Source organism: Zingiber officinale, chromosome 5A (assembly GCF_018446385.1).
Source record: "Zingiber officinale cultivar Zhangliang chromosome 5A, Zo_v1.1, whole genome shotgun sequence".
Taxonomy (NCBI): Eukaryota; Viridiplantae; Streptophyta; class Magnoliopsida; order Zingiberales; family Zingiberaceae; genus Zingiber; species Zingiber officinale.
Genome location: NC_055994.1, coordinates 90,810,156 through 90,824,235, shown reverse-complemented (window position 1 = coordinate 90,824,235; position 14,080 = coordinate 90,810,156). Strand labels below are relative to the sequence as shown.

General features: G+C 40.0%; 1 protein-coding gene across 1 annotated transcript; it reads right to left on the bottom strand.

The window, feature by feature from the left end:
• Positions 1-13,304: 13,304 nt before the first annotated feature.
• LOC121979788 lies at positions 13,305-13,777 on the bottom strand. Its single transcript, XM_042531783.1, has 2 exons — positions 13,732-13,777; positions 13,305-13,618 (listed from the first exon to the last, which is right to left on the bottom strand). The coding sequence occupies exons 1-2, from the start codon at positions 13,775-13,777 to the stop codon at positions 13,305-13,307; spliced, it is 360 nt and encodes a 119-aa protein (XP_042387717.1).
• Between the last annotated feature and the right edge of the window lie 303 nt (positions 13,778-14,080).

Here is a 14,080-nt window from a genome sequence, read left to right as displayed (position 1 = left end):
AAAGGAAAAGGTTATACCTTTGAAGCGAAGACCTTCGCGTTCCCGCTCGTCCAAATGGTGCCGGATCTCGAAGTTGTCAACGTAGACAACTCTCTATATGTATCCACACGAACACGTAGATGGAAAATCACACAAAAGATGTGCTAGCACCTTTTGATGATTCGGCCAAGAAGGAGGAGAGGGAGAAAGGAGAAGAGCACTTGAGGAAGAAGATGGAATAATACCACTTGAATGAAAATGAATCCAATTCATTCAAAATTGTGGCCGGCCACATTTCCAAAATGTAACCCCCATTCTCATTAAATGTAGCCATTAAAGAGAATGACTTTGTAACCCCCATGAGGTGGAACACTTTGATGATGTGGCACATTATCATTAGTCCTCCTAATGCCAAATCACTAATGATGTGGCAAATAGTCAAGTCAAACTTGACTCTTCCTCTTCCTCTCAAGTCAAGTCAAACTTGACCAAATCTCTCCCATGGTTGATCTAATCCAACCATTTGATTCAAGCCAACTTAATATAATGAATCTAATTCATTTAATTAAATTGATTCAATGAGTCATAATCTAAATTAGACTCATTGAACACATGAATCAACTTGAGTCTAACTCAATTAGCCCAATTAGGATTACTCTTAATCCAATTTGATTCATCAAATGAATCTCATCCTCTTGGTTCATCATATGAACCTAATCTCCATCTAATTGTCCTTAGTGTGTGACCCTATAGGTTCTTATAACATTGGCAATGTCCCTAAACCCATTTAGGAGCATAAATAATAAGCGGTATCTAGCAACACATCATTACTACCCAAGTTACAAGAATGTTGAGATCCAACATCACCTTGTGACTACTAATTGTGACTCCTCACAATATATGACAAGTGTCCTTCTATCCTAGACATCTAGATTGATCAATGTGAGACATAGACCGTGTCATCCTCTGATCAATCTAAATCTTGAACTCCAAGTAGACTCACTAAATCAAATGAGCTCAATATCTCATATTGACTCATTTGGGCATGACCATGCACTTCGTGGTCTCACTCTATCAAGAATATCGATGTCTCTCCCGTCATATAGGAGGGATAGATCCCATCTACATCACTCACATCCCTCTGCATAATTTGTTACATACCCAGTAATCGCCTTTATAGTCCACCCAGTTACGGGTGACGTTTGACGAAACCAAAGACATAACTCAATATGTAGGGAACCATGGTGACTTCAGGTCTAAGGACTAGTAGTCATACTAATAGCCATATGAGAAAGTATATGACACTCATATAACGATCCATGATACTTTCTCATGGCGGGTCATTCAGTATACATTCTCTAATGCATACCCATGTGTCAACTTGATATCTCTATATCCATGACTTGTGAGATCAAGTCATCGAGTTGACCTACACGCTAGTCTTATTGCATTAACATTGTCCCTGAATGTTAATACTCGACTAGGAATGATTAAGAGTAGTGTTCCCTATATCATCTCCCTATCGATTCAACCAATTGATTGATATAGGTAAGAACCTTCTACTCAAGGACGTTATTATACTTAGTTTATTTGGCACCAATACAAGTAAGTATAATAACCAAAAACCAAATGCCTTTATTTATATAGAATATGATACAACAAGTCCAAAAATACAATCATCAAATGATTGGCTCTAGGGCTCTAGCTAACAGTGAGGTGAGACACCTCTACCCTCTGTTTTATATTCCTTGGTCTTGGCAAATAAGTAAAGTTTTAAACATAATTAAAACTTCCTTATATTCCTTTCCAATGACTAAAAAGCAAAGTTTTAAAACAAAAAATTAAAACTTCCTTTTCTTCTTGTCATGGTCGGCCACATGCTTGTTCTCCAAGCAAGGAAAGATTTTAAACAAAAATTAAAATCTCTCTTTTAAAAATCCCTTTTGTGGATGGTTCTAAAAGGAATGTTTTATAAATTAAAATCTCTCTCTTTTAAATCCTTTTTGTGGATAGTTCTAAAAGGAATGTTTTATAAATTAAAATCTCTCTCTTTTAAATTTTTTTATGGATATCTATAAAAGATAAGATTTTAAATAAAAATGATTTCAAGAAAGGAAAGTTTTATCAAAAAATTAAAATCTTTCTTTCACATTATAGATAACTACAAATAAGGAAATATTTCAAATCTCTCTTTTATTCCTTTGTAGAAAGCTATAAAAGGAAAGATTTTAAAATTTAAAACTCTCTTTTAAAACCAACATAAAAGGAAAGATTTCAACAAAATAAAAACTTCCTTTTATTTCCTTTTATGACCGATCTAAAAAAGGAAAGTTTTATGTTAAAATCATCCTTTTAAATCCTTTTAATGGATCTCTATAGAAGGAAAGATTTTACAAAATAAAACTTCCTTTTGAATTCAATGTGGTCGGCCACCCTTGCTTGGCTCCAAGCTAAGGCCGACCATAACTTGAACCCATCTAACCTTGGTTTGGCTGGCCCTAGCTTGGGCTCCAAGCATGGCTTGGCCAACCACCTTAAGGTGGGTAAGAAGTTGAGTTTAGGTGGATATAAGACTTTATAAATAAGAGACTACAATAGGGACCGAGAGGAGGAATTGGTTTTGGTCTCCCGATGAGCTTGAGCTTCCCGTGTTTGCCCCGAACACCCAACTCAAGTTCATCAATAATATCTCATTCCACTAAAGAGTTATTATTGTACTACCGCACCAATCCCATATTACAATATGGGCTCCTTCTTATCATGAGTGTGTTAGTCTCCCTGTGTTTAAGATATTGAATGACCACTAATTAAATGAGTTACTGACAACTCACTTAATTAATATCTAGCTCCAAGAGTAGTACCACTCAACCTTATCGTCATGTCAGACTAAGTCCACCTGCAGGGTTTACATGACAATCCTTATGAGCTCCTCAAGGGGATATCATCAACCTAGATTACTAGGGCACAGTTTCATTATATAATCAACAACACACCATATAAATAATATCATTTTCCAACTTATCGGGCCTATTGATTTAACGAGCTAAATCACACCCTTTGATAAATCAAAGAAATAAATACTAAGTGATAGATCGAATTAGTGCGATAAAGGAGGGGGTGAATATCGCGTATTTAAAACTTTTCTTTTTCTTTGAAATCAGAGTTGTGCACATCAGAAAGTAAAGAGAGAGAGAGAGAGAGAGACAAGTTCATTTACTTCATTCGGAGCCTAGCTCGACTCCTACTCGAAGGCCCATGGTCCTTGACCACACCGATGGGCAATCACTATAACCCTTCTTTCTGAAATCCTTCGGAAAGAAGCAGATCGTACAAATGAGTAAGATAGTAACACTCTACTATCTTACTAAATAATGAGTACAATGCAATATAAAATATTATACCGACAGAAGTAGAATATGAAGAGCAGTCAGTACTTCTGGAGTAGCTTGAAGATTTGTTGCAAACTTGTAGTACGAGGATCTTGAGTTGAGTAGAACTTTTTTTGTAGATCAGAAAGCGTTACCGAGCCTCAGACCTCGAGCTCCTTTGTTGTTCGGTCGACCAATCCCTCTGTTCGGTCGACCGAACCCGCTTCCTTCCTTCCTAGCTGGAGTCTGACGCTGGCTCGATCTATAACATTAACTGGTCATTAATGGTTCGGTCGACCGAACAAACTTTTCGATCGACCGAACAACTTCCTTCCCTATTCGTCGTGCTTTGCTAATATCAATAGTTAATGCACCATTAATGCTGATTGGTTCGGTCGACCGATCCCTATGTTCGGTCAACTGATCCGCTTATTTTCCTTTGCTGCTGATCAGTGCTGATGAACTAGTGCTGAGTCATCATGATTCGATCGACCGATCATACTGTTCGGTCGACCGATCAATGTTTAATTGGACTCTGATATGTTCTGACATGATCTGAATACTGTATTAATTTTGCCTTGTTCGGTCGACTGATCCAGTGGTTCGGTCGACCGATCCAGTCGGACCTACAAAATAGTGTTAGGCAAAACATCCTACAAAACAAATGTTAGCACAATAATATTATAATTGCATGAGTAATGTTGGTTGGTCCTAGGAAGATCGTACCAGTTCCACTGTACAAAAATTTTGTACAAGTGTCGAACCTTTCCTAACATCCTATTGTGTTCTTTAGAAATTAAATTCGGAATCGCAAACGGAACTTAACATTATTGATTCTAAATTTAACTTATCTGTTCTTAATGGTTTAGACTTAGATCGCAAGCGGAACTTAACACTATTGATCCAAGTCCGACCTATGTTACAAAGTTGATTAAATATTTATTTCTAAAATCAGCTCCCAGGTCAGACATGGCGAGGCACTAGGCCTTCTTGGGTATGAGATCATCCACCACTGTCTCGACAAAGCCTTTTATAGAAATTCAATATTTAATTTCCTAAAATAACATTAGGTTTAACCAAAAAAAGCAATTGAATCACAAATTCGAAAAGCAAAAAAAACACGAACTCGAATCACAAATTCGAAACCTAGAATTATATGCCTCTTGTGTTTGGAATTCATATAAAGAAAAACTAGCATGATGCAGAAAATAATTACTAGTTATATCTTTCTTTGTATGCAACGACCTCTTGATCTTCTACCGTATTCCTCTTCTTATCTCGGACGTCGTGTGGGCGATGATCTACCAAGACGAGAACCACCCAAGCTCTTTTTTCTCCAAGCTAGTTTCGACCACCACAAAAAAACTCCAACAGATGTGAGGTTTGGCCACCACCACCAAGCTCCAAGGGATGCTAGAAATAAAGTCTCCTTTCTTTCCTTCTTCTCTAAGTAATATCCGGCCACCTTACAAGTTCCAAAGGATGAAGAGTTTCGGCCAAGGAGAAGAAAGAAAAAGGAGAAGGGAAAACTTAGAAGGGCCGGCCACACCACCAAGGAAGAGAGGGAGGAAAAATATAATAGAGTTGTTAGCCATGAAGCCACCCCTACCCTCTCTTTTATAATCCTTGGTCTTGGAAAATAAGGAAAATTTAAATAAAACCTTCCTTAATTTCTTTGCCATGAAAAGGAAAATTTAATTAATTAAAAACAAATTCCTTTTATTAAATCATATAGCCGACCACCTCACAATCCCAATCAAGAAAAGTTTTAACAAGAATTAAAACTTCCTAATTTGTTTCCGAAAATTTTAAAATTAAAATTTCTCTAATAATTTATCCCTTCATGGTAGATTATAAAAGGAAATATATAAATTAAAATTTCTCTATTAAAACATGTGGATGATTTCCAAAAAGGAAAATTATCTTTAAAATTAAAATCTCCTTACTATCTACAAATAAGGAAATATATCAAATCTTTTCTTAATCTTTTGTAGAAACTTATAAAAGGAAATATTTAATTTTAAACTCTCTTTTAAATCATGAACATGGTTACAAAAAATGAAAGTTTTATCAAAATTTAAAATCTTCCTTTCAATCTACAAATAAGGAAAGATATCAAATCTTTTCTTAATCTTTTGTAGAAAGCTATAAAAGGAAAGATTTAAATTTTAAACTCTCTTTTAAAACTATGGAATCCACATAAGAAAAATTTTAATAAAATCCTTTTAATTTTATTGTGGCCGGTTACCTAAGCTTGGACTCAAGCTAGGGCCGACCACCACTTGGTTCATCTAAGGATTAACTTGGCCGACCTCTTGCTTGGGCTCCAAGCAAGGCTTGGCCGACCACCTTAGGATGGGTATAAAAGTGGGTATAGGTGGGTATAATACTTTATAAATAAGAGGCTATGATAGGGACTGAGAGGAGAAATTAGTTTTGGTCTTCCGATGAAATTAAGCTTCCCGTGTTTGCCCCGAACACCCAACTTAATTTCATCAATAATAATTTATTCTACTAAAGAATTATTACTGAACTACTGCACCAATCCCAAATTATATTTTGGGCTCCTTCTTATTATGAGTGTGTTAGTCTCTCTGTGTTTAAGATGTCGAATGCCCACTAACTAATTGAGTTACTGACAACTCATTTTAATTAATGTCTTAGTCCAAGAGTAGTACCACTCAACCTTATCGTCATGTCGGACTAAGTCCACCTGTAGGGTTTAACATGACAATCCTTATGAGCTTCTCTTGGGGACATTATCAACCTAGATTACTAGGACACATTTTCCTTCTATAATCAACAACACACACTATAAGTAATATCATTTCTCAACTTATCGGTCCTATTGATTTATCGAGCTAAATCTCACCCTTTGATAAGTCAAAGAAATAAATATTAAATATATGTGCTTGTTATTATATTAGGATTAAGAGCACACACTTCCATAATAACTAAGGTCTTGCTCTTTTATTAAGTCAGTATAAAAATAACTTACCTTAAATGGTCCTGCTCAATACACTTAGAGTGTACTAGTGTAATTTATCAATCAAGATAAGCTAATACCTAATTACACTACGACTATTCCAATGGCTTGTTCCTTTCCATCTTGTCGTGAGCAACTGTTTATAATTTATAAAGAACTGATAACATGATCTTCTGTGTGTGATACCACACACCATGTTATCTACAATATAAATTAATTGAACAACTACATTTAGCATATAAATGTAGATATTGACCAATATGATTCTTATTTCTAAGTAAATATTTATACAAAAGCTAGGCTTTTAGTATACATTCCAATAATCTTCCACTTATACTAAAAGACTATGCTGCCATATATCCTGCCATACATCTGATTCTCATCCCTTCAACATGTCCATCAAAAGCTCTTGCCTTAAGGGCCTTAGTGAAAGGATCTCCCAGGTTATCACCTGATGCAATCTAGGCGGCAACAACTTCTCCTCGTTATACGATGTCTCGTATTGGGTGGTACTTGCGCTCTATTGTGTTTACTTGCCTTATGAACTTATGATTTCTTCGAGTTTGTTACTGCACCACTATTATTATTACAACAATTTGTAATCATTTTTGGGCAAACCAGAAATCATGTCTAAGTCCATTATGAAGTTTCTGAGCCATATAACTTCTATGGCCGCCTCAGAGGCTGTCACATACTCAGCTTCTATGGTGGAGTCCGGAAAAGCACCTATGCTTAATACTCCTCCATTGTTATGGCTTCATCTCCTAAAGTAAACACAAAACTCCGAGGTCAATTTACTATTGTCCCTATCTGATTGGAAGTCAAAATCCGTGTAACCCACAGGGATCAAATTATCTGCCTTGTAAACTAGCATATAATCTCTAGTCCCTCTAAGGTACTTTAATATATGCTTTACGGCAGTCTAGTGCTCCGGTCCTGGGTTACTTCGATATCTGCTAACTATGCCTTGGGCAAAATAGATATCCAGTCTCGTACACAGCATTACATACATTAGGCTTCCGATAGCTGAAGCATAAGGAGCTGCCTTCATGTCCTCTATCTATTTTGATATCTTCAGAGACATCTCTTTAGATAAAGATTTTCCATGCACAAAAGGTAGAAAAACCTTTCATGGAGTCTTGCATGCTTAAATGAGCTAGGATAGTATGAAGCTCGGGTTAAGCACAATATTCTTTTCTTGTGATCCTTTTGATCTCGAGAATATGTGCGTACTCTCCCAAGTCCTTCATATCGATTTATTTGGGCAACCATACCCTTACTTCCGACAACACTTTGATATTGTTTCCAACTACCAAAAATGCCATCTACGTATAGTACAAGAAATACCACCACGTTTCCATCACACTTTTTGTATACATAAAACTCATCCGGACACTGAATAAATCCATAGGTCTGGATTACTTCATTAAACCAGATGTTCCAAGACCTTGAAGCTTTGCTTCAGTCCATAAATAGACCGATTGAGCTTACATACTAGATGCTCTTTGCCCTTTGCAATGAACCCCTCTGATTGCTTTATATGGATGCTTTCTTCAAGACTTCCATTAAGGAAAGCTGTCTTGACATCCACTTGCCAAATCTCATAATCAATATGAGCAACAATAGATACAAGTATCTGGATAGACTTAAGCATAGCTAATGGTAAAAGGTTTCCCTTTTTCAACCAGCCTTGCTTTGAAAGTTTTCACCTTCCCGTCTGCCCCTCTTTTTCTATTGTAGACTTATTTTTACCCAATGGCTTTTACACCATTTGGTGGTTCTATAAGCTCAGTATTCATTGCTCTTTGCCAAGATGCTGCATCTTTATCTTGGAGTGCTTCATCATATGTCTGGGAATCAGGTTCATGTTCACCAGGGATCAAGTCCAAAAACTCTCCCAAAACATGAATCTTTTAGGTTACTTAACAACCCTCCCACTACGACAAGACACTTTGTCCAATTGTGTATCATTTGTGATATGTGTTGCAGTTTCTTGTGATATCTCATCTTGTACAGTTGGTACTAGATTAGACGTGTCCTTTATTATTTCCTTAAGAACAAATTTTCTTATGGACATGTGGTTCATTACATAGTCCTTTTCTAAAAATCGGGCATTGGTGCTAACAATGACCTTCTGATTTTTAGGACTATAAACCTCCTTTCGTTTCTCTAGGATAACCCATAAACAAGTGAACTCTTATTCTTAATTCCTACTTATCAGTGTTTCCCTTCAGCACATGTGCTGGAGTTCCCCAAATTCGAATATGCTTTAGACTAGGCTTACGCCCATTCTACAATTCTATGGGAGTAGAGAGTTCTGATTTAGAATGTACTATGTTCACTTCCATTTCCAGAGTATATCCTCAAAACGAATTTGGTAATAACTCATCATCGATCTAATTATTTCTATAAGAGTCCTATATCTTCTTTCTGCCACACCATTCTGTTGGGGTGTACCAGGTGCAGTCAGTTGGGATTTAATCCCGACTTCTGATAAGTGTCTCCTAAACTCTCCTAAGAGGTACTTGCCACTACGATCTCACCGTAATGTCTTGATACTTTTACCTTGACGTTTCTCCACATCAGCTCTGTACTATTTGAACTTATCAAAGTATTTAGACTTGCGGGGCATCAAGTAAATATACCCATATCTCGAATAGTCGTCTATAAAAGATATGAAATATTCAAAACCACCTCTTGTCTGGATAGTCATAGGTCCTCACAAATCATAATGAACCAATTCCAATACGTCTTTGGCTCTATACCCCTTAAGACTTAAAAAGCTTCTTGATTATTTTTCCTTCCAAATAAGACTCGCAGGTTGGAAAGGTTTCCACTACAAATGAATCCAAAAGTTCATCGGCTATTATCCTTTGAATCCTACTCAAGTTAATATAACCTAGCCTTAGATGCCAAAGATATGATTGGTTCATTTCCAAAGATTGCTTTCTCTTATTAGAATTAGAAGATATGTCATTAATTTCCATTTGTTGCATCGTGGGAGTTATTAGATTTGATAAATTGCCAATCAACGTACCAGAACAGATAACTTCCCTCTTTTCCTTGATAACAATTTTGTTATCAAAAGAGACAGAATATCAAGTTCTTTGAATAGTTTAGAAACTGAATTCAAGTTCTTTCTAAACTTGGTATGTAAAGACAATTTCCATGTTTTATTCCTATCAGAGGATAAACATCTCCCACTACAACAGCTGCTACTTTTGTAGTAGTGCCCATGTAGACAGTATTTTTCCTTTCATATAGTTGTTAGGTTTCCTGGAACCCCTGCAATGAATTGCAGACATGATCAGTGGCTCCCATATCTACATACCAGGTACCGGTAGATAACACTACTAAACATGTTTCAATAACTAATGAATTAAATACACTTTTATTGTTCTCATTTATGAGAGGACAGTCCACCTTAGAGTCCAAGTTTTGTTTCCAATCATAATTGGGACTACTAAGTCTATTCTATAGTATAACAGCTAGGGGATTGACAAACATTTGAAATCCTAAGAATCACAAAAATATTTGGTCAAGACCAACACCTTAAAATCCCCGTGAATTTTGTATGTCACATTAGTGTGGACGTATACAAATTCAAACTTTAATAGGAAATTTTATCCACTAATTTTATTGTCTTATCAACCTATCTTTATGACAAATAAAATTAATAGTTGGTCTTATTTTGATCAAATATTTGGTCAAGACTTTGAATTTAAAATAACATTGATTCCTTAAACAATATTATTTAAATTCACCAACACCTCAAACACCGGGAATTATGCATGTCACGTTAGTGTGGACATATACAATTTCAAACATTCGTAAGAGGAGGGTCTTACCCATTAATTATCTTGTCAACCTAAAATTACCTCAAACACCATGAATTTTGTATGCCACGTTAGTGTGGACGTATACAAATTCAATTGTTTGTAAGAGGAGGTATTACCCATTTTATTTTGTCAACCTAACTTTATGAAAAATAAAATTACCTCAAACACGGTGAATTTTGTATGCCACGTTAGTGTGGACGTATACAAATTCAAACATTTGTAAGAAGGGGGTTTTACCTAGCTTTATGACAAATTAATAGTTGGTATTCCTTTGGTCACGCAAAACAATAGCAGTGACTCCATTGGGGAGGATACTATTGAATGCGTCTATGTGTATACCATTACTTGATACTTAGTCCATTAAATAGGATTATGCCCATTCAGTTGTAGAAGATTACACGCTCCTAAATAATTTCCTATAATCATCCATAAAGGAAGTTTGATCGAGTGATCCGCAACAAACCCATCCGTTGTGGAGGGAGACACTCAGAGCCAACACGCAAGCTTGTTGCATCACTTACAAGCTAGTAATGGAGACTGTGAGATTTATTTACTAATCCCTCTCCCACTTATTTTTTTAAAGATGAGGATTTTTGACTATGCTAGCATACATCACATGCACACACATACATCACAGTAAATAAAAGCAATAAATATGGAAATTAATTTTCTAACTATTATGACTTCTTCCATCACTGTTCTCCGTGTGCTCCCACCCTAGGGTTCATGTCGTCGGGTCCATCGAGCTTCCTTTTCCGCTGTGCTTCTGGTCCTCCAATAGTACCACGCCTTGCAAGGATACAATCCGCGACAAAAATAGAATTTTACATATATACTGACGACGAAATCGTACACTTGCGGTTGCGTAATAGACACCCTCGCAGTGCGACCTCTCGTCTGATCCAGTCGCCACTCAGCGTCTTGCACCCCACTCACCAGAGGATTCTTTGGTCAGGAATCCATTCCACTCCGACCGGCCCCCTCCTTCGTCCCGGTGGTATCTGTTCCGTCCACCCAGAGTGGTCGTCGGTCGATAAAGGTGACCTTGCATCTCCCGAATGAGGAGCTTCTATTGGCTGCCGATCAGCCAACCTCCCTCGAACATCAAATAGTTATCCGGGGGTAGCTGGCCAAGGTTTGGGAGGAGGCTCGAGCTCGGGTTGCGACCATGCCGCCGGGGCTGCTTGGCAATAGCCATATGCAGATGGCAACCGGGGTAAGTTGTCTATTTTATGATTTATTTTCAACTTGGCATTAAACTTCCGCCGATCGACTGTAGTACTGGGTGGAAAGTGTGGCGGTATGCATCCGCCTGGCGCTGTTGGAGGAGAAGCTCAAGAGGCTTAAAATTTCTGGGGCGGGTCCCTTCCAGGGTCCTACACATGCCGAGCTGCAGGCGAACCTGGCTAAGACCCAGAAGTCATTGGAGGAGGAGTGGAGGAACTCCTCCGGCCTGTAGACCATGGTGGGTCGGCTCGAGACCCAGGTCAAGTCGTATGACCAAAAGATCGATCTGGCCACCACCAGGAAGAACAGGGCTGTCGCCAACCTGGAGGTGAAGAACGTGGAGGCCCGAGCTTTGGATCAAAAGGTTAAGGAGCTGATGAGTCTGCTGGACGCCGAGCAAAAGGGTCGCTCGGCCGAGGCGGCTACTCTTCGAGAGGACTTGAAGACCTTCCAGGACACACTCGAGGCCTCCCGTCTTGCCTTTAGGGAATACCAGGACGCTGAGCCGAGTTGTTTTGCTGTAATGAGGCAAAACTACATCCGTTCGGAACAATTTGTCAAGAAGACGTGCGAACGGCTTGTCAGTGCCTTTGAGCTGACCATCGATGCCACGGTTACCTACTTGAAGGCAAAGGGTCATCTTCCCGAAGCCACAACCATTCCGGTTTTGGACCGTGCCGAGCTCCTCACCACCATTCCTGACGAGACCTTTGATTACTTGGAGTGAGGAGTGGTATTGTAAAATTTTTTTTGATGTCTCGTATGTATGCCTGCCGCTCGACAGGGATTTAGACTAGTTAATGGAGTTCCTTTTTGGTTTTTCGTATGTCCCTTTCCCTTACCTGACTCTATAAGCCTAGGCGGATCGCCTACTCGGATCTCGTTCCCTGTCATTTTCGTTATCTCCTGTCGTTTGGACGACCGTTCGACCTTCGATTTTACACACACTCTCCTTTTGTACCTGAGCCCAGAGTTGCCGTTTTGCTCGGGTTTATAGTTATCAACGACCCATGGTCTTAACGTCGTTGCTCGACGGGTTTCCAGGTGGGGTATTTATAATCGCCATTCCGACTCTAGGGTTTAACGTCGCCGCTCGACGGTCTTCGGGGCAAGGTTTTTATGGTCGCCGCTCTAACCCTGGGGTTTAACGTCGCCGCTCGACGGTCTTCAGCGCGGGGTATTTATGGTCGTCGCTCCGACCCTGGGGTTTAACGTCGTCGTTCGACGGTCTTCAGCGTGGGGGTATTTATGGTCGCCACTCCGCCCCTGGGGTTTAATGTCGCCGCTCGACGGTCTTCAGTGCGGGGTATTTATGGTCGCCGCTCCGACCCTGGGGTTTAATGTCGCCGCTCGACGGTCTTTAGCACGGGGTATTTATGGTTGCCGCTCCGACCCTGGGGTTTAACATCGCCTCTTGACGGTCTTCAGCACGGGGTATTTATGGTCGCCACTCCGACCCTGGGGTTTAATGTCGCCGCTCGACGGTCTTCAGCATAGGGTATTTATGGTCGCCGCTTCGACCTTGGGGTTTAACGTCGCCGCTCGATGGTCTTCAGCGCGGGGTATTTATGGTAGCTGCTCTGACCCTGGGGTTTAACGTCGCCGCTCGACGATTTTCGACTTTAAGCTTGTCGTTCAATAGTAACTTTGATAACCTTGGCCTTTGATTCAATCCTGCAATTTGAAAGGGATAAGAACATAGGAGACACGACATTGATTACATCAGCGCACCTTTCAGCCTGCTTGGTATGGCTAGAGATGGTTCGCGCTCCAAGGGCGTTCGAGCTGCCGCCCATCCTCATCATCCAGGTAATAAGCGCCCGAGTAGAGCTTCTCCACGGCTTTGAAAGGTCCGGCCCAGGGAGCCTCCAGCTTGGTGACGTCGCCGACCGGCTTCACCTTCTTTCATACGAGATCGCCTATCAGGAAGGATCTAGGTATCACTCGTCGATTGTAGTTCTGACGCATCCTTTGTCGGTAGGACGTCAGCCGTACAGCAGTCCTGGCACGTGCTTCATCCACCAAGTCCAACTCCAGCTGTCTCCACTCAACATTGTCCTCATCGTATCGCTGCACCCGATCAGACTCCACCCCCACCTCGACCGGGATGATTGCTTCTCCTCCATACACCAAGTGGAATAGGGTTACTCCTGTTCCCTCCTTTGGAGTCGTGCGAATCGCCCATAAGACTCCCGAGAGCTCGTCCACCCAGCTGCCTCCTATATGGTCGAACCGAACTCGAAGGATCCGTAAGATCTCCCAATTGAAGACTTCTGCTTGTCTGTTGCTCTGGGGGTATGCTACGGAGGTGAAGGCCTGATGGATGTCGTACCCTTTGCACCATTCTCTGAGTCGTTGGCCAACGAACTGCCTGCCATTGTCCGAGACAAGCCGACGCGGGATGCCGAACCGACAGATGATGTGCTGCCAAATGAACTTTTTGACCATCTGCTCGGTTATCCTTGCCAGCGGCTCGGCCTCGACCAACTTGGAGAAGTAGTCGATTGCCACAAGCAGGAATTTCCATTATTCAATCGTCATTGGGAACGGTCCTACGATGTCCATTCCCCACTAGTCGAACGGGCAGGACACCATGGACGACTTCATCTCTTCCGTAGGCCGGTGAGAAGAGTTATGGTACCTTTGGCAGGATAGATAGGTTGCCACTGTCCGAGAGGCAT

Bases quoted from the DNA above. Each gene is read 5' to 3' on its own strand.
- LOC121979788 (XM_042531783.1), bottom strand. From the start codon at position 13,777: ATGGCAGGCAGTTCGTTGGCCAACGACTCAGAGAATGGTGCAAAGG. The intron at 13,619-13,731 runs GTACGACATCCA...TCGACCATATAG, and splicing joins CTCAGAGAATGGTGCAAAGG to GAGGCAGCTGGGTGGACGAG.